This window comes from Abramis brama (assembly GCF_963993115.1).
Source record: "Abramis brama genome assembly, chromosome: 8".
NCBI lineage: Eukaryota > Metazoa > Chordata > Actinopteri > Cypriniformes > Leuciscidae > Abramis > Abramis brama.
Window position 1 is genome coordinate 34,500,902 of NC_139970.1, and position 18,465 is coordinate 34,519,366.

Here is an 18,465-nt window from a genome sequence, read left to right on the forward strand (position 1 = left end):
CCGCATTTTAAGGGCAGCACCAGCGTGTCATGCACAAGATGCTGTAAAAGATGTGCGATTCAAGCACAATGGTCAAAAACGTTTGTCTAGCGCATTTTTACATAGCAAAAATAATGAAACAGCAGGGCAGTGGAATGCAAAAAAGTTATTTTTGTGTGAACAGCCCTTAAGAATAAACTGTGTCCGTAGGTACTGTTTTAGTTCTTAAAGGAGATCAGGTTTTTTGATTTGAGATTAATTGGCACTATGTCGGTTATCAGGCAATATTTAATCAGTATGCTCATTTCACTTATTTTTACATTTATATTACCTTTGTCATCATATAATGCTCACTATAAGTTAATCTTTAAAAACATACATTTAATGACACTATTAGACTATTTAGAATATCTATTTTTCATTCTGTAAACAATGTTGTGATGCCTAAATTTACTTGAATTGAATTTTTTTTAAATTATTTTTTAGTGTTTTATTTCAAAATTATACAAAATAGTGAATACACAATCCTGAAAATAATGTCAATTCATTAAAACAATTTTTGAAGCTGGTTAAACTGGATTGAATACAGCACAGTTTATTGCTGAAATATTGCATGCGTTTAGCGGATGTTTGTTGAAAGTCTCCAGACTTTCAGAAGCATAACATTTCTCAACTCAGCATGCTTGTGTTTGCAGTGATATGTTGATATCCTTGTAGATAGACTAGGCATGCAGGTGTGATTGTGCAAGCATAGTCATGAAGAAGAAGAAAAAACAAACACGTACACCCACATAAAAAAATCCATCCAAATGATGTCCCCAGATACCTAAAACTGAGATTTATTGTAGTACCAGCATGCTATTGCTGCTGCTGGTTTATAGAGATATGCTTTCCATGACTTTAGAGGGGATTTTATCACGTATTACATGCAAGGAAAAAATACGGATTTTCTCTGAAGGGGAATAAGTATCAGGTTGCTTTCAATATGGTATTATATAACCACACACCAACAACTTTGAGTTTCTTAAAGTGGTAGTCATACCATGAAAATCATCTCTTGAAATAAAAGGGTTCAATGTAAACATACTTGGAATTTCAAAACTGAACACTTTTCCAGGCCAAACAGACCATCTATTGAAAGGAAACTGCAGAAACGTCTCTTTCCAAACTTCCACAACTTTCTGAAGTCAGATGAATGCATTGACACATGACTGCTCGCATTTGCACATCAATGATGCCTAATCGGTGGTCGGCAACTTAGACCAGCCAGTCGTGGTGAAATAATATGGAGGAAGTAGGATATATTATTCTGAAACACAGAATAACACAAAGAATTGAATGGTACAACCACACACACACACACACACACACACAAACACACACACACACACAAAAGGTTTTGGTGTGACTTTTACAAGCATTACCAGTGGACCTCAAGAGAGAACAATTAAATAATGTATTATATTAAACCATAAAAATGTTCAAATACACAGCATTATATTACACTACTTTCCTAGTTTCTAGCTTTATTTGCAATTAAAAACAAACCTACAATGCAAAGTATTTTGTCAAATTTTTCAGTTAAAATATCTAAAAATGCTGAAGATACATTTACTTTAGAAGCAATACTGCATAAGGTATTAAGACTTGTTTTCAAAGACTGTATCATAAATATAAATATATTTAGGCCTGGTTTCACAGACAGGGTTTAGATTAAGCCAGGATTAGGCCTTAGTTCAGTTAGGACATTTAAGTAGCTTTTATAAACGTGCCTTAGAAAAAAACATTACTGGTGTGCATCTTGAGACAAAACAATGGCACTGACATTTTTATATATGCCAGTGCAAGTTGCTTTCAGTTAAAACAGCTCAAACATGCATTTTAGTCTGGAACTAGGCTTAAACCTTGTCTGTGAAACCAGGCATTAGTGTTACTGGCAGATTTTCTAACTTATTTACTTGTACTTAAACCAAGTAGAAAAAAAACAACCAGTGCAAAACACTCTTAGACACATTCTCTTAAAAAAGTCTTCAAGTAAATGTATCTTGTTTCAAGGAATTTTAAACACATAAAATAAAAAACACCATTCAAACTCATTAAGAAGTCATTGTTTGCAGTGTGAAGTCTACTTCTAAAGGCTGCTAGACCCATATCATGAGCCCCGGAAAGGTTTAGCCATGAGAATCGGACCAACCACGGTGGTCATGCTCTGCCATGCTAAATCATCTTAAGAGTATCATTTCCATGGTTTAGAATAGTTCAAAGGCATGTGTGAATCTACAGACCTTGTCAGACATCAGAGATAGAGGCCCCCAATACGCCTCAGGTGACTCCACCGAGCAGCCGCCAGAAGGCGTCAATTAAAAAAACGTTCATCCATCAAAGAACCTAATCTCAAGTTCAGCCAACACCTCCATTGTACGAGGACTTCCATACCACTGCTTCAGCATAAAAGAAAGCATTAAGGTGTGCAATGGGACTTCCATGCCATTGAGAACACATAAAGAGGGACTTCGAGACAATGCAAAGCTAATTGTTCAGCAGCTCTTATGATGAATGCTATGCATACCACAATGCCTTCGCTTTGGAAGCTACTATGACGGAAGGGAATAGAATACCATTAAAAAAAATTAAAAATAAAACGAGAACGGCAGAAAAACAAAAAGATAGTGCCTTGCTTATCCGGCTTTAGGATTTACTGCTTGTTTACAAATTGAGGCGTTTTCTAACTCTGTGAACAAGGCCGTTTGTAATTCCAGTCCTACTTTAAAACTATGAAAAGAAAAAAATATATATTGTTGCTTTAATAGCAAAGCATAAAATGACAACTCAAAATGAAGCCTGAGTTTTTTCGGAAGCAATAAATGGAAATGGCCATAGGCGATGTCTATATGAGCCACGACTGCTCTAATGTCCAAGCAGGTTTCATATATTAAAAAGAGCCCCCCCAGTCATCAATTCCTTTTGTTTCCCATGAGGCATTACTCTGCAATCTTTGTCATGTCCCTCAGCGAGTCAAAAAACACGCTGCTCCCACCCCATGGCCAAGACGATCGTCAACATATTATATTCAGTACAAACACACTCTGTTGTCTAAATAGATATGCTATTGGAGTAGAAAACACCTTTGTTCCATGGGTATGGAAAAGATGTTGTAAGCGATATCAAGGTATGGCTGCACATTCTGTTTTCGTTGTGTGCTAGGACACAGGAGGATAGGAATCTTTACGATATGAAAGACGTTTATCTCTTGCTATCTTCAGCATGCTCTATCACTGTCTGAAATGTGTGGAAAACCCAATGAATAAGATAAATGGAACAAAAAAGTGTAGATCTGAGCCTGTCTAATATACAGGGACAGTAGGAAAACAACTAGGCTGGGCACTACATTCCAAAACACTTTGAATTCCAGCAGTGGACTTTGTCAGAAAATTGAGTATAATGATGGTGAACATGCCTGGCCACATCTTGCAACGAAAGATTAAGATTTGCTGTGATTATTGGCAATTAAAGCTATGCTTTATAAAGGTATGCACACTCCCTAAAATGATATGCAAGCTACCTTATGTGCCCTTCAAGCATGGGTTAGCCAACAAAAAGACTGCCAATGTTGAGCCATGCAACTAAATATATTTTCCTGTAATACAGGGCTGCCAACTCTCACGCATTGAGCGTGAGACTCACGCAATTGACACTTTTCACACGCTCTCACGCCACACATCCATTTTCTCACGCACAGAAAAATTGCGGAGCAAAGAGGTAACCTACTTTTAATATTAAACTAATTCTCAGCTCTTAGATTTCGTCAATTTTATTACGAAATTCAGACAAAAATACGTTTGGCGCGTGTAAATGTGACGTGACAGATCGCTGAGCGCCTCAGTTCAAGTGCACGTGAACCGATCATCTGTTACTTTTTTATTTAAAGATGCAGTACAACTTACCGAAAGTATACATAATATCGACCAATTAGTGTTTTTCAACCACGGAAAGAGGTCAATATAACAGCAGGAGATCAATTATGTTACATAACGTTACATTTACCTCAGGAAAGCCATTTAAAGACCATAGCATGTTAACTGAATAGAAAAAATAGCTAGAGAGGAGATTTTGCTGAGCACTATATTACATATTTATTATATTTTTACTTATGTCATTAAATAATTGTTATTATAACAAAAACTGCATTATATTTAATTTAATTTGTTATTTTTAACCTTTAATAATACCAGCAGATTGGGCCCTCTATGTTTACAGCATTAGGTGAGATTATTTTTTTTAATAAAATTTAAAATAAACATGTATCCAAATTAGTCAATATTGAATAAAAATCGGAATCAAATCACAAGAATGGAATTGAAATCTTGAAATTTTTGTCAAGCAATAATAAAAACTGTCCCCTACCAGTCATTGTACAATGTAAACATTGTAACATGTTGTCACTAAACTTCATAAAATTCTATTTAGTTCCCCCCCCCCAAAAAAAACAAATCTCACTCCAAGCTAAACTCAAAAGTTGGCAGCCCTGGTAATATGACAGTAGCAGCTATTTTCAAAAATAGCTTTTCCAGTTCTTTCAGTCTTTCTGTATGTACCGTTGGTAAAATACAATTCAGCCTAACTGAGTTAATTCATTTAAAAACGGATTGTTTTTATGCCACATAAATAATATATCATCTTTTTCTTTTTCATTCATTCTTTTTTTTAACCAGGTTGAGATTAAAATCTCTTTTACAAGAGTGACCTGGCCAAGAAAGTAGCTACAATAACATAAACATACAAATACACATCAAAACAGAAAAACACAATCAAGGATCACAACAGCAATTTACACATAGCCTAATCTGTTAAGAGTAACTTAAACTTGTTTAGTGATGGAAGCATTGTCAGCTTTAAGATGTTTTGTAAAATATCCCAAGTAGAATCTGAAAAGGTTTAAAAGAAACTGCAGACTTAAATAATTCAGTGTAGTTACAGTAGTTACTTTGGTAACAATTTAGATTGCTGATCACGAATGAGAAGGAATTAGTAGAGTTGGGAATCGAAAGTCAATGCCAGAATACTCGAGGTCAGGAATCGGATACTTGTTATAAAATCTAAATTTCTATTTCTCTTATCGATTCCTTTGTGAGCATTTCAAAATGACTAACAATTCAAGCCCGAGACGACTCGCGCGCTGTTTTCAGTGCTGCAGGCATGTGTAACTATATTGGGCAACTCTTAAAGTGACAGCAGCTTCCGTCTCTATAATAACACTAATCAAACAGCAAAAGACGAAGAGAAAATTCATTCGTTCTTGACTGAATAACTTTTGTAACTATATTTGTAATGTATATTTTATTAATAAAGTGCAGTGTTATTTTACATTTGCTTACAGTTTTTGTACCTGAATACCTGAAAATCTTAAAACACTGTTTATTTCAATCGTATCTTTGTTCAGTTGTATATATTTGATGCGATTGTTAATTTTTTGTTAATTTTTAATTACTGATTAAAACTATAGGTTGAGCCAGTGTTGCTAAGCTGGGCTGGTTGGATAACCAAACAAAGTAATGTTTAGATATCTCCACTTAGAAATGCTTAACACTTCTACCAACAAATGGCACACTTAAACTGTCTCTATGAAGGTGTGATAGAAGAAAATGTTTTAACATTGATACCTTCAACAACTTTAGATTAATTTTAAGTTCGGCAAGCAAGAATTTCAAAAGTAGCTTCCCCAACACTAATTTGTGGAATATACCTGTTGGGTGCTTTCATCGATTTCATCGATTACCCTTAAAGTAACTACCTTACCTCAGGTGGTACCACCTGATGATATCTGCTTCTGGCTGAAAGCTACAGTTACCTTAAGCGTAATCGATGAAAGCACCCAACAGGTCAAATGTACTGCAAGAGATACCAAGAGATAACTGAAATATTGCTGTAATATCCCAGGAGTGAGAATGCATGTACTGCAAGAGACATCAATGCTCACCTTGAATAGAGATGATGGGGTGCTCTAGGCGGGTACACTCCGGCCTTGTGTGGGGTGCTGGGGTGGGGGAGGGCTCTGTGGGGAGAGGGGACCTCTGGGATAGTATAGCAGGAAATGGAAGAGTGATGAAACAGAGGATAAGGCCGGGCACAGCCAGGGAAGCCACGAACCGTGGCAACACTATCATGTTGACGGAGGCCGACCTCTCCTCTAGCTACCAAGGCAGGCCTCTGGAATGCACCTGTTCAGAGAGGAGACAAAGAATCCTTGTAAATATACTACTACTCTTAGTTCATTTCTTGCACTTTCTTTAAAGTTTTCATTTTATGCAGTTCACACACACGTTTACTATCAAGGGAGTTGAATAGTTTGCCAATATTTCACTTCTTTATGATTGACTTTGAGAAAAAGACAATGAAAGAGAGAGGGGGAAAGAAAATGTATTTGAATGTGTATGAACAGAAAGTGGTAAAGGTCAATACTGACAAAAATATATCTCGATATTTTCAAAGTTTTGTTGATAATAATTAGATGATATTTTGCTGATTGTGTTTTTGTGCTGGAACCATGGCTGGTTTAGGCCTGTTGTTGACAGCTGACTCACGAAGATATTCATATTTTCATATTCTATGCAGTGGTCAGTTCACAGCATTGACAGAAATAAAAATAAAAATGGTTAAGAGGCAATATTTGCCACCTTAAATTAATTTCCAGGGGCATTTTCACCTATATACGGACATTTTTAGATGTATGCATCACCTTTTATGTCAAATTCTAACATTAAAATTAAATTCTAGAATAATAACACAATACCACTGTTACTATGTCAAATTAAATCAAAATCCATCTTTGCAGTGCAGAGGTGACACAGAAGCGGCATCAGAAGTGGCATTAATATATTTATACTGCATTTACAATTGCATAAATAAAGCTATGAAATTGTTTGTTTGTTTTTTAATTCAATATTTAAATATGAAATGATTTCTAATTTTAACGTTTTAATTTAAGGGTACATTAAAATTAAACTAAAACCGCCAGTAGGCGGCGGCAAGCCACTGTCTTAATAAGTGAGTTGAGGGAGTCAACCGATTCGTTCAAACGACTGATTCATTCGGGAAAGAAGCAAGTGATGGTCGACTCGAATCATTAAATTGATTTGTTCAAAACACAGATTTCAGTCAAAAAATCATCGCTATCTGTTGCATTGAGACTCTGCTACGGTTTCATTTTTAAGTTCTCGTTGGCGAAATAAAGGGAAAACAAACAATATTTTGTTTATAAAATGTAACTCACAATGTTTATTTATTGTTCATTTAACTGTTATAAAATAAAATATAAAAACTGTATAAAATAAATATCACATTTGCAATTGTGCACGGGATAACGACACTCTTGCTCGTGTGATATTGTATTATAACAACATAATATGATATAAATATAAGACAAAAACTCATATTCACGCAGTGAAAGCACGTGAGACAAATGCAATGTCAGCTCGCAGTAGGCTACCTCAGTCTCGCACATCGTTAAAACAATAATTTACAATATCATCAAACAATGCATATCGCACACCCCTACGCACAAAAATAATTAACTTACAATTGAACTGATATTAGCCATTTTCTTCTTCTCTCCCGTTTCGCGTGCAGGAGACAGACATAGGCTATGCTGCCGCGAATTGTCACGTGAACAAGCAAATCCACAAAGAAATAATAATAAATGTACGCTAATTAGATCGTTTTAATATTTTGGAAAGAATTTAGATATGTCTAAGTCAAATTGTCATCTAAAATGTAAGACCTTTCATAAGTAAAAAAATGATTACAAAGTCATATAGAAATTGAACTTCAAAATCCAGAATTCTACATTGTACCTTCATCACAAGCAGTAACTAATAAGCCAGAAGTTTAGAACTTGTGCTTTTCCTGGCAATAGCACCTGGGAAAACAACTACACTGGACCCCACAGCAAACTCTTACAAAGACATCTAGCACTTGAAAAGTAGCAAGGTAGACCTTTCAGCCTCACAACAATTACAGTAACACAATATGGAGGTTAAAAAAAAAAAACAGCTAAATTAACCTGTGATGCTGGTAGAGTGGAACTGGGGTAGGAAGCAGAAGTGGTGGGTGTAGTTGTTAAAAAGTTTCTGGCAGTAAGTGGTAGCCCAGCCTCATCAGCATAAAACCCCTTAAGTGCCAAGGCACTTCCGTCTCCTTCATATACGGAGGAGTTTTAATATCACGGCTGATCTTATTAGAGGTGAGGCATGACATCTCCATCTCTATTCAGAGCAGCCCCAGTGCAGTCATATTACAACACACAGCAGTTATCTCAATCGCTGCGCTCTCTGCGAGCAGCTTCCCGTCAATCTCCTTGCACACGTTATATGCTAACTGCTCAAATCATAATGTGTCACACTTCAGTGAGCAAACCTATTGACCTAGGAAACAAAGCTTTAATTGAACTCCCACATTGTCCTTAGCTGAAATCTAGCATCCTTAAGAAACCCATTAGCAAAAAATAAGCCCAATTTTACTGATATGGTCGCAAATTCAGAAGAGACGAAAAGTGAATTTAAACTGTACCCATTTATTTCACTTTCACAACTAACAATCTCACTTTCAGCTCCTCCTGTTAGTGGTTGCCACAGCGGATCATCTGCATACTGTATTTAACATGTTTTACATAAAGAATTAGGATTTAAATGTATATTTGATATTTAAATATTTGCCATTTATGTTGATACTTAGTAAAAAAGTTTTACTTAATCTTCACAGCAACTATTGAATGGCTGAGAGGTGCTTTGTAGTTCCAGCATCTACCAGTAGGGGCTAACTAGACTAACCAGCAAAACATTGACCCCTATTTAAACTTGCTGGCTAAACTAGTTAAAAAGCCTTTCAGAGACATCAGCACACCAGAATTTTTTTATACTGTGGACAAATGCTGTTAAAAGTTGTGCACCTTTGACGTTAATGTTGTTTCAGTGAAGACATGATATATGGAGTTTATAGCCACAAAGAAGCCAGCAGCATATCACCATCTTTCATGCAGGGCCAAAGTTAATCTTGTGGCACGTAATATTATTTGCGTGTTTTAAAAACGAGCAAATCCATGCAGCCCACCAAGATGCACCAGGGGCTAATTTACAGTTTGATGATGAGGCAATCAATAACAAATTATTAGCTTGGTTATGTTGCAAATTACAATGATGCCTTCTCAATTATACCTCTCGCAACAGCGGGTAACTAATTAGGCAAATGAACATGGCTTGCTATACAGTCAGCCCTCTTCATGAGACAGGGCTATTCACAACACTAACCATCTCTTAGATTTAAAACAATCACAACAGAGAGTGAACAACATTTTTGTTGACTTGTCAAGCTGAATTAGGAAATGAAAATGTTTGCAGAGCATTTGCAAGCGCAAAGGCAATGATCAAGAATGCGAATGCTACAGAAAAGCACACATCCTCTTTGCATACTGTATGCACTTGGGTCAAGACTGCTTATTAGAGGTTATGTAATAATGGATGGCTGGGTGGGTGTATTGGCTCATGTGTAAAAAGTGTTGTAGCCTATTTAGTATGCAGGAGAAATGAAAAACAGGCCAGAAACTTTGATGGGGAAAATTAATACTTGACCATATGCTAATATTTCAAATGTGTATGCACAGAAAAAGGGGTAATATCGCAAACAATCATCCTTGATGAATTTCCATTATTTTTTAAATAAAATAATTTAATTTGCTATGTAGATTTAGGCTGACCAATGTGAAATTAACTTAACTAACATTAATAAAAAATACATTTACCATTTTTAGAATGAACCTTTTGTACACTATTTCCTCAATTCACAAAAAAAATATAATATAATGGGGTAATATCATAAATAATGATCCTCAATAAGTTCTTAATGTTTCAAAAAATAAAAGTTTTATTACAGTATTAGTGGTAAACCACTGTGGGTTTTTCATTGCTGACGTAGATTTCTATAGGGCAGATAAATCATCAATAATTTTATTTAATGAGACATACAGTAGATAATTTATTCGAATTTATTAGAAAGATATTTGATATTTTAAATTATTACAGTAAATATATTGAATTAATATTACTAAAAAAACTAAATGTAACATTTTTAAAGAATTAACTTTTATTTGAATTATTTTTTATTTTATTTTACATAATAATTATTTACATAATTATTGGTCTGGCTAATCACTACATTTTTTTTTTTAATTTATGGAAATAAACTGGAAATATGGCTAACTGAAAAATATTTATGTTGTTTAAACGTGCTTGGGGTTTGACTTGACATCAATGATGTCTATTTGCGTTATTGAGGTAATACAGAAGGATGGATACTATTATTTCTAAATAACAGATTGAAGAGAAAGCAATAAAATACACACTTCCTACGATACCATTATCATAAATTAGAAAAAGTGCATTCTGATTTAAACAGAATCCAAAATTTTCCAGAATGCTAGAGCAATGCCAATTTATGAAGAGGAGGTCATGCACACCCTTTTGGTTTGGGATCTGACATTTTTAGTTGGGCATGTGCGCTTTACTGAGCTGGTTTCTGCTGATGTTGAAGTGCTGCTGTGATGGAAAAGAGGTCAGTCTGAACCAGCTGCATTAAGCCCAAGAGACGAGCTTGGGTAAAAAAAGAAAATCAACACATAAAAAGCACATTTACACAAGCAAGCACATGTAAAGTTCAAAAGCAGTTGTTAACAACTTGCATCCCAACAGTGATTCAACAGCTGTTAGCTAATTAGTCCCGATGCCAAATAGCGAAGGCGTTAAGGATCTACACAGAAGTGCCCATGCACAAGCACCACCCACACTAACAAATCAAGGCTCAAAACAGCTGGTGGCACTTCTAAACTAGCCTTGGAGAGTGGGGCGAGCTGGCAGCGCTTCTGAATGCGGTGCGCTTACCAAAGTGGTAGAAGAAAGATCAAGCCAAAGAAAGCACTCAAGACTCTTTCCCTCCGGCATAGTTGCAAAATGGCCCATTGCACTTTATGTCTGTCTAGCTATTTTAGAGTGTGAGAAAATAAAATTCCCATCTGGGACACTTCGCTGGTTTCACAGGAGTAGTGGACAGTCTGAGTGGACGGTCAATTATCCATGGGCCGTGTGCACTTGGCTTAAGGAACTTCCTTTGATTAGACTAATGAATGCACACGCAGCGCTTCTGTCAATAGCACCCAGATCAGCCAGGATAACATGCGCCCAGAAGGCTACCCAAGCCCTAGCATATTTCCATGGAAACAAACCCAACTAATGAAGAAGTCTGTAATGCTGTCGGAAAGTTGCGAATGACTGCACAGGTCTGTTCGCCACCTTATAGGCAAGGTCCCTGTGAGACAAGGGAGCAGACATAGTCAAAGAGCAAACACAATCTCTCTTAATGAGCTGCACTTCTTCATCACCTCATCAAATGACAGTGATGTCAGACGGGGGCATCAAGATCTGTCAGCGAGAGGGAATTGCAATGAGCCTGGTGCTTGGATGGGAGCAGATTGTAAGATGTCAACAGCAGTTTCTCATGTACCTCCTGGGCTGTCTATCTGACAGTAAGATGAACAACAGAACATAATCAGCTTCAAGCACACAGGGTAGTAACACTGAGTTGATTGCACCAGGCCAATCCTATAAAAAATCATCATTAACACCATATTGTCAAACACGGTTGCAGGAGTACATTAGGAGTTACAGGTGTGATGACTTAGACTTGTGAAACTAAAAATAAATAGATAGTCAAGTCAAGTCAAGTCATCCTCATTTATATAGCGCTTTTAACAATGTAGATTGTTTCAAAGCAGCTTTACAGAGACAAACGTATAATTTAGGGTAACAGAGATTGGTTTGGCTTTATAGCGGTTCTTTAATAAAGTTATTTTCCAGCTAAAGTTAGTTTTGATTGATTCGCTTCCGTCGCAACGATCATTTGTTATTAAATTAGGGGCCGCTAAGACGACACCATTCTCTCTACACAGACTTTAAATGCGAACCTGTGAGAAACGCTGATGGCGTTCACATGCGCATTAAGGACGCCATCAATAAGCAACTAAGAATCATTCCCACCATTAACTTGCTTGTGCACTGACAAATAATTAGATGACATCAGTCTGTGAGAGAAAGAATGGAAAATCACTGTGATGCAACAAGTCTCCAAGCAAGGCATTGACTAGTGAAATCCAGCATTCCCTTACACTGGTCCCAAATAAAAAAAAAGGTAGGTTTGTGAATTACTTTCTTTCCACTTTCCCTCGTGTCAGCACAAAGCTTCTATTGCACCAACTTTTGGCCTGTGAGCAGGTCATAAGCTTGGTTAGTTGGGTCATATACTTCCAAAAATGTATCCAATAAGTAAATATCGATCCTTCCAAAAGTACAACTTAAAAGGAGAGTCTTCGACATTACACAGGCTGTTGGGCTGCCAGCTGTGTCTCTGGCTATATGTCATATGGCTTTGGCAGCAATAAACCAGCAGTGTTCCCCATAACCTTTTTAATTTTAAACTTCTTAACTCTATTATCTTAACTTGGACATTAGCATAGCTACAGTACTTAAACTTAAACTCATTAAATATTAATTGCAGAAATTTGTTATTTTTGACACCCCTAAACTATGCAATAATACAATTAATTTGAATATGAATTCATTACGATTGCATTACATTATCCACATTAGTCGAATTCTACATTGATCCGTGAGGTTGCGACATTGCTTAGCAATTGTAAACAACTCTACAACTATGCCTTAAGGCAGGGATGGGCAACTTCGGTCCTGGAGGGCCACTGTCCTGCAAAGTTTAGCTTCAACCCTAATCAAACACACCTGAACAAGCTAATCAAGGTCCTCAGGATTACTAGAAAATACAGGCAGGTGATTTTTTCAGGGTTGGAGCTAAACTCTGTAGGACAGTGGCCCTCCAGGACCGAAGTTGCCCATCCCTGCCTTAAGGCACTCACACAAGATAATCTGACCGATTTTGGGCCCAATTCTCCCCTTCCGCCAATCCTAGGTAAAGTCATGATTATCTTGATGGTTCTACATATTTTTTTATCAGATTTACCTGTGGTGTAATCATGTGTGTTAAGAGTGATTGAATCTGCTTGGAAGAAAGTCGGGGACGCGCCGATCTCAAATGTTGAATATTTACAATCAGAAATCCTGTTTTGTTGGGGGGAACCCCAAAGACAAACGCACACACACACTGTAGATTGTCACATGGAATGAAACAATACCAAATCAGAAAGCAATGGTGCGTTCAAGTCCTCCAGGGAAGTTTGTATTTACGAGGTGGGAAGTTGTGTTTACAATGGCAGGTGCGTTCAAGTCACTTTCGTCGGAGTCGGGTGGCGGTGTACTTTCTTTTAAATAATTACACAAAAATACAGCCACTGTATACTTTATCGTTACATGTTATATTGTTATATTATAATTCTATAATATGTTGTGTAGGCAATTAGCTTACTTCGCTGTAAATAGAAAAGCCTGACAATATCACTGCTAAATACCTTTAAGTATTGTGGTATTCAGCCATGTTGTTCACTGACACGCCCCCAACTCATAAAGATTAGGGCTTAAAGAAAATCCTGAGCTTCCCAGTCGTATTTCCAAAATTGTGGTGGCGTTCGTGTGCGTTCAACTCGTAAATACGATCTTTGCGACCTGACTTGAACGCACCACAAGCTGATGGAAGACAGAAGCATAACCTTTTTTTTTTTTTTGAATTTTTAAAAAAATAAGACTTCAAAAATAGTTTAGTGTGGGCCAGCCCACGACAGTGCTGCCAGGTATCAGAGGGAGTATGTTTACTCCAGGCAAAGTTGATTACCACATTATGCTATTGTCCAGGTTTAGCATCGTGCGTGCACTCATAAGTCCTCATAAATACTAAATGTAAGAGAAATCAGTCATTTAGGTGGCGCATTATGCCGAGGTTACCTTGTCATTAGCTCAGACACCGCATGAATGCTGATGAGAGCCAGTAGAGCACAAATCATTTAGGTACCCACCAGCTCAGATCCTGGGAGGTCTCATTTGCAGCGGAGGGTTAAGAAACACCTGTTTCTCAATTAGAATAAATATACAAAAGGAGATTCGCAAAGTAAATGGCACACCGTCAGCTCATTGTCTCCAAATTAAATGGGTTTCTGGGAAAACAAATACAATTGTAGCCTAAGTGTTTCGCACTTGTCATTTTCTCTTTACATCATTTTTGAGGTCCAATTGAAGAGAAATGGAAAACAAATTAAAAGACATTCAGACTCTAACATGCAGACTTTAACATGAAATAACAATGAACAATACTTCTACGACATTTAATAATATTAATGTTAATTAATTTAAAATCAAAACTTGTATCTGTTAACATTAGTTACTGCACAACATGAACAAACAATGAACAATTGTATTTATATTAACTAATATTAACAAAGATTGATAAATGATGATATATATATGTATATCATTGTTTTATATATATATATATATATATATATATATATATATATATATATATATATATATATATATACATATACATATATATATATATATATATATATATCATTGTTAGTTTATGTTGTTAGCCCATTTTAACAATTGAGATCTTATAAAAGTGATGCCAATTTGAATTGAGTCAAATCCCATTTAGTGCCATTTCTAAAAATAAAAAAACGAATCATCAGCTCAGCTCCAAATATTACATCTCCGCTCACCCCGTGCCCCAGATCTAGTCTCAGGTCGGTCAGGGTTACATTAAGCATGTCTAATTCTTCAAAGCCTGAGTCACACCAAATCTCTTTAATGCCTGCTCCAATATGCCCTACCAGGGCCATTAGAAGGACAAAGGGGGCCCTGAAGGCAGGGGAATGGGGGTCTACACAGTTAAATGGAGGAATGACTGAATTCAGAGCGAAATGGAAAAGAGCCATAAAGGACCCTTTTGGTATGAGGGTGAGGGGTGGGTCACGGCAATCACAGAGCAAAGTCGCTCGTCTCACGCATGAGTGTGCCCGGTAAATCGCCGGGAGGCTGTCCTCCTCGCAAGCCTCACGGACGGCACAAAAAGGATAATCAGACTCAGTCGATAGGCCAATACTTCAGGCGTGTCCAGGAATGTATCTGATAACGTGTCAAAGCTCCATTCATGGAAAAGGACACATCAGAAAGAGTGTTCAAGCCTTTGGGGCAGGTTGGCATCTGTAACGATGCAATTTCACACTTATCTGGGATTCTCGTACAAAGAGCCGAGCTACTGTCGAGAGCGTAGGTAGGTGTTTGGAGAGCATATCAGCTTTTTTTGACCGAAATCTCTGAGCTTCTACGTGTGTAGGAGTAGTACTTCAACAACAACGCACAAAAGCTTGTTGGCCGCGTGTCAATGTGTGCGCCGACAAAATTAGGTTGCAACAATGGCAGAACACAGAGTTCGCAACTTTACGTGAGAGCTCCATCGCAGTTCTGGATGTGTTTTTTAACAAGGGTCTTGACCATCCGGCAGAGTGGCTCTTTTTTGTTGTCATGGCTCCAGATATGAAGTCACATACACACACGCATACACAAAATACACATCATTTGTCATAGCCGTGAGAGTTCCATTTGGTGAGGGCCAATTGGGCTACATGGTGTCTGGCAGAGTGAGAGCGTAATCTGCACAAGCTGAGGAAAGCAGCGAAGTGAAGCTGGTCGTGATCAGCTCAGCCATTTTGCCTCAGAAGTGCCACTTCAAAAGAGCCTGAAAAGAGCAAAACCTCAACAGTCCTCAGTGCACCACAAACTCCATTAAAAGCGCAGCTTGATTGCAAGAGCCAGCCTTTAATCTCCAGCTCTGATTGAATGCAAAAAGGTGTTTGAGTTATCGTATCAGTTTGTGACAAACTAGATTAAAGAAAGAGAGACAATGGACTGTGATTCAGCATGTTTTGTTAGTTGCGGAAGGGTCATGTAGAGATGTTGATTAAGAAAAGTAGTACATTAACATTAAGTTTGGCAATTACGGGTACCGATCGCTTCCCAAGGGTCTAATCAAGCCTGTTCAGAGGAGGTCTTCTGCATTTGATGTGCATTAGGTTACGAGTGTGATTTAGCACAGTCTGTGGTGACAATCTCTTTAGTTTTCTCACAGAATGCAGGCCAGTAGATCACAGAACCCATCTAAAACACAGCATTCACCTCGATTTACAAAAGTAGCCACTCCACAGCGGGAAGTTCGCCCACATAATCACACTGAGCTACAGACTAAAAGAAATCTTTACTCTCAGAGGGGTGGGAAATTAGGACCATTTTTCACCAAATGAGCCTCAAAAAACTCTTATACAGCAGGTTTCTGGTTGACAAGCTACTCTAAAGTTCCCGTTTCCTAATCGGGTGCTACACGAAAAGTTTCCAGCAACAAGTAATTTGTCCAATCACATTGAAAAACAGAAAAGCTGTGACATAACAAATTCACAGCTATTCACAACATATGATTTAATGTACAATCTCATCTTTGATATAGCTGGAGCATGACTTTGGACCAATGAGATGTCACTGTGGGCTGAGCTACAGAGCTTTCATAATAACTGAATGTGCAAAAATAAAATAAAATTCATAAACCAGGTGTAGAACCTGTACATACTGCCAAATTTGATCAATGTTGGCCTCTTTCGCTCTGGCTACCCATGCTGGAGAACCGTGTGGGTGGTCAAACCCAATCTGAGAAGGCGGCAAAAGTGCCAACCTCCAATCTGAACTTGTGTCAGCTTGTATTATGTCCTCACAGTCTAGCCAGGTCCAGCCATATCCAGTAACGCACCTTTCTCCAATTGCCCGCCAGCCTGTAATACTGTATGTGTCTATCACAGATAGCCTGGGGTTACACATCATCTCAACTCTCAGTGCTCACTAACACGATCAGATTGCATGCGGAGCTCACGTCACCTCTTTGTAGTTCAAGGTATGTTATGTTAGATGGTGATTCATTGGTTCAACATTCAATAGGCTGAAAGAGGTCTGGAACTGAACCAATGATTTCAAAGCTTGAGTAATGTGATAGGTGAGATGTCAAGACATCTTCTCTCCAGCAATCCTCTCACATATGGAGTATACATGTACAACCCTGCAAAAAAATCATTTTCTTAAGTAGTATTTTTGTCTTGTTTTCCAGTAACAACATCTAAAAATACAACAAATTAACTTGAGAAGCACATAAAATAGACTTAAATCTACCAATGATGTAAAAAAAATCAATAAAAAAGATCAAGATACAGTATATTCGCTTAAACAAGTCTTAATATTTTATGTGGTTTTGCATAATTTAAAAGGAAAACACAACAAAAATACTGATTAAGAAATGACCTTTGACTGTGATGTCATCTTGATGTTTTGCTGGCACTACTAAGCTATTAGACAAGATGGGAATGGGATCAGTAAACAGCCGGAGCCAGCTCATGCGCCAACCACCAGGCCACAGCTCCGACAGCTAGTATTTCTAAAACTGTAATAAAAGAAATAAAAATAATGAGGAAAAAGGACAGAATCAGTGATGCAAGGAAACATAGTCCCTTCTAATATGCACACTGAGACATTAACTCGCTGGGTGGGATGAGGGGGCGGCCTTTCAGTTCCACCACAAAAATTAGCCGTAAAATTGTGACTGTATTCCCCTGAGTGTACTGGAAGTCGTTCAAAAAATCATTTACATAATGCATTAAACGCCTGCAGGAATCTAAAAAGATATTGCTGAAATTTACACCTATTTTTAAAGGAACAGCTGACTCAAAAATGCATTTAAAATTAATTTAAAAGTAATTTACTCACCCTAATGACTTTTCTTTAAAAGGTGAATTTTTTTAAGCATATCCTGGGCAATATAATAAAAGCGGAAGACAAAAAGCACCATAAAAGTCTATACTTAATCATTATAATCCAAAGTTATTTGAAGTCACACAATTCATTTGCAGGAGGAATAGCCTGAAATTTGTAATTAGTCCCTAAAACAAAACTATTTTGATGGTTATTTTGCATTATTTTTTAAGCTTTAAAAGCTCCTTTCCCCATTTATCGTAATTTCACTGAAAATAACAACCTACTACATTTTTCAAAATCTCTCCTTTTGTGTTTATAGAAGAGAGTTATACAGGTTAGGAAATACATGTGAGCAAATGATGACAGAATTTACATTTTTGGGTGAACAATCTATTTAAGAGCATGAAGTGAGCCACAGTACTAGATACTGAAAAGGTGTTGTAAATTACAAAAATGATAATAGTGCAGCAGGTCTGTGACCTCCACCGATAGAGTTCAAGGGTCAGAGAAACAGCTGCAGCTTTTCCAGGGACAATTAAATGATGGACAGGGATGTGCGTCAGCATAAAAGATAGGGATGGGACTTCTGATGTGCTTGCACAAAAGTGCCATCCTCTGCTTCACACCGGCATATCTATTAATAAAGTGCAACTCCTTAGCAAAGTGACTCGGGTCAAGAGGTCAGAAACTG

At 37.3% G+C, this 18,465-nt stretch overlaps 1 protein-coding gene across 5 annotated transcripts in view; it reads right to left on the reverse strand.

Moving 5' to 3' along the window:
• The window catches only part of sema5ba (sema domain, seven thrombospondin repeats (type 1 and type 1-like), transmembrane domain (TM) and short cytoplasmic domain, (semaphorin) 5Ba), a 147,002-nt gene that overhangs the window by 77,283 nt on the left and 51,254 nt on the right, over positions 1-18,465 (reverse strand). For all 5 annotated transcript variants that reach the window (XR_014607568.1, XM_084123154.1, XM_084123155.1 and 2 more), the window contains exon 3: positions 5,957-6,197. Coding sequence is in view for 4 of the 5 variants with exons in the window: in XM_084123154.1 (XP_083979280.1) it covers positions 5,957-6,143 (187 nt within the window). In the remaining variant the exon portion in view is untranslated. The remainder of the gene's footprint in view (positions 1-5,956; positions 6,198-18,465) is intronic.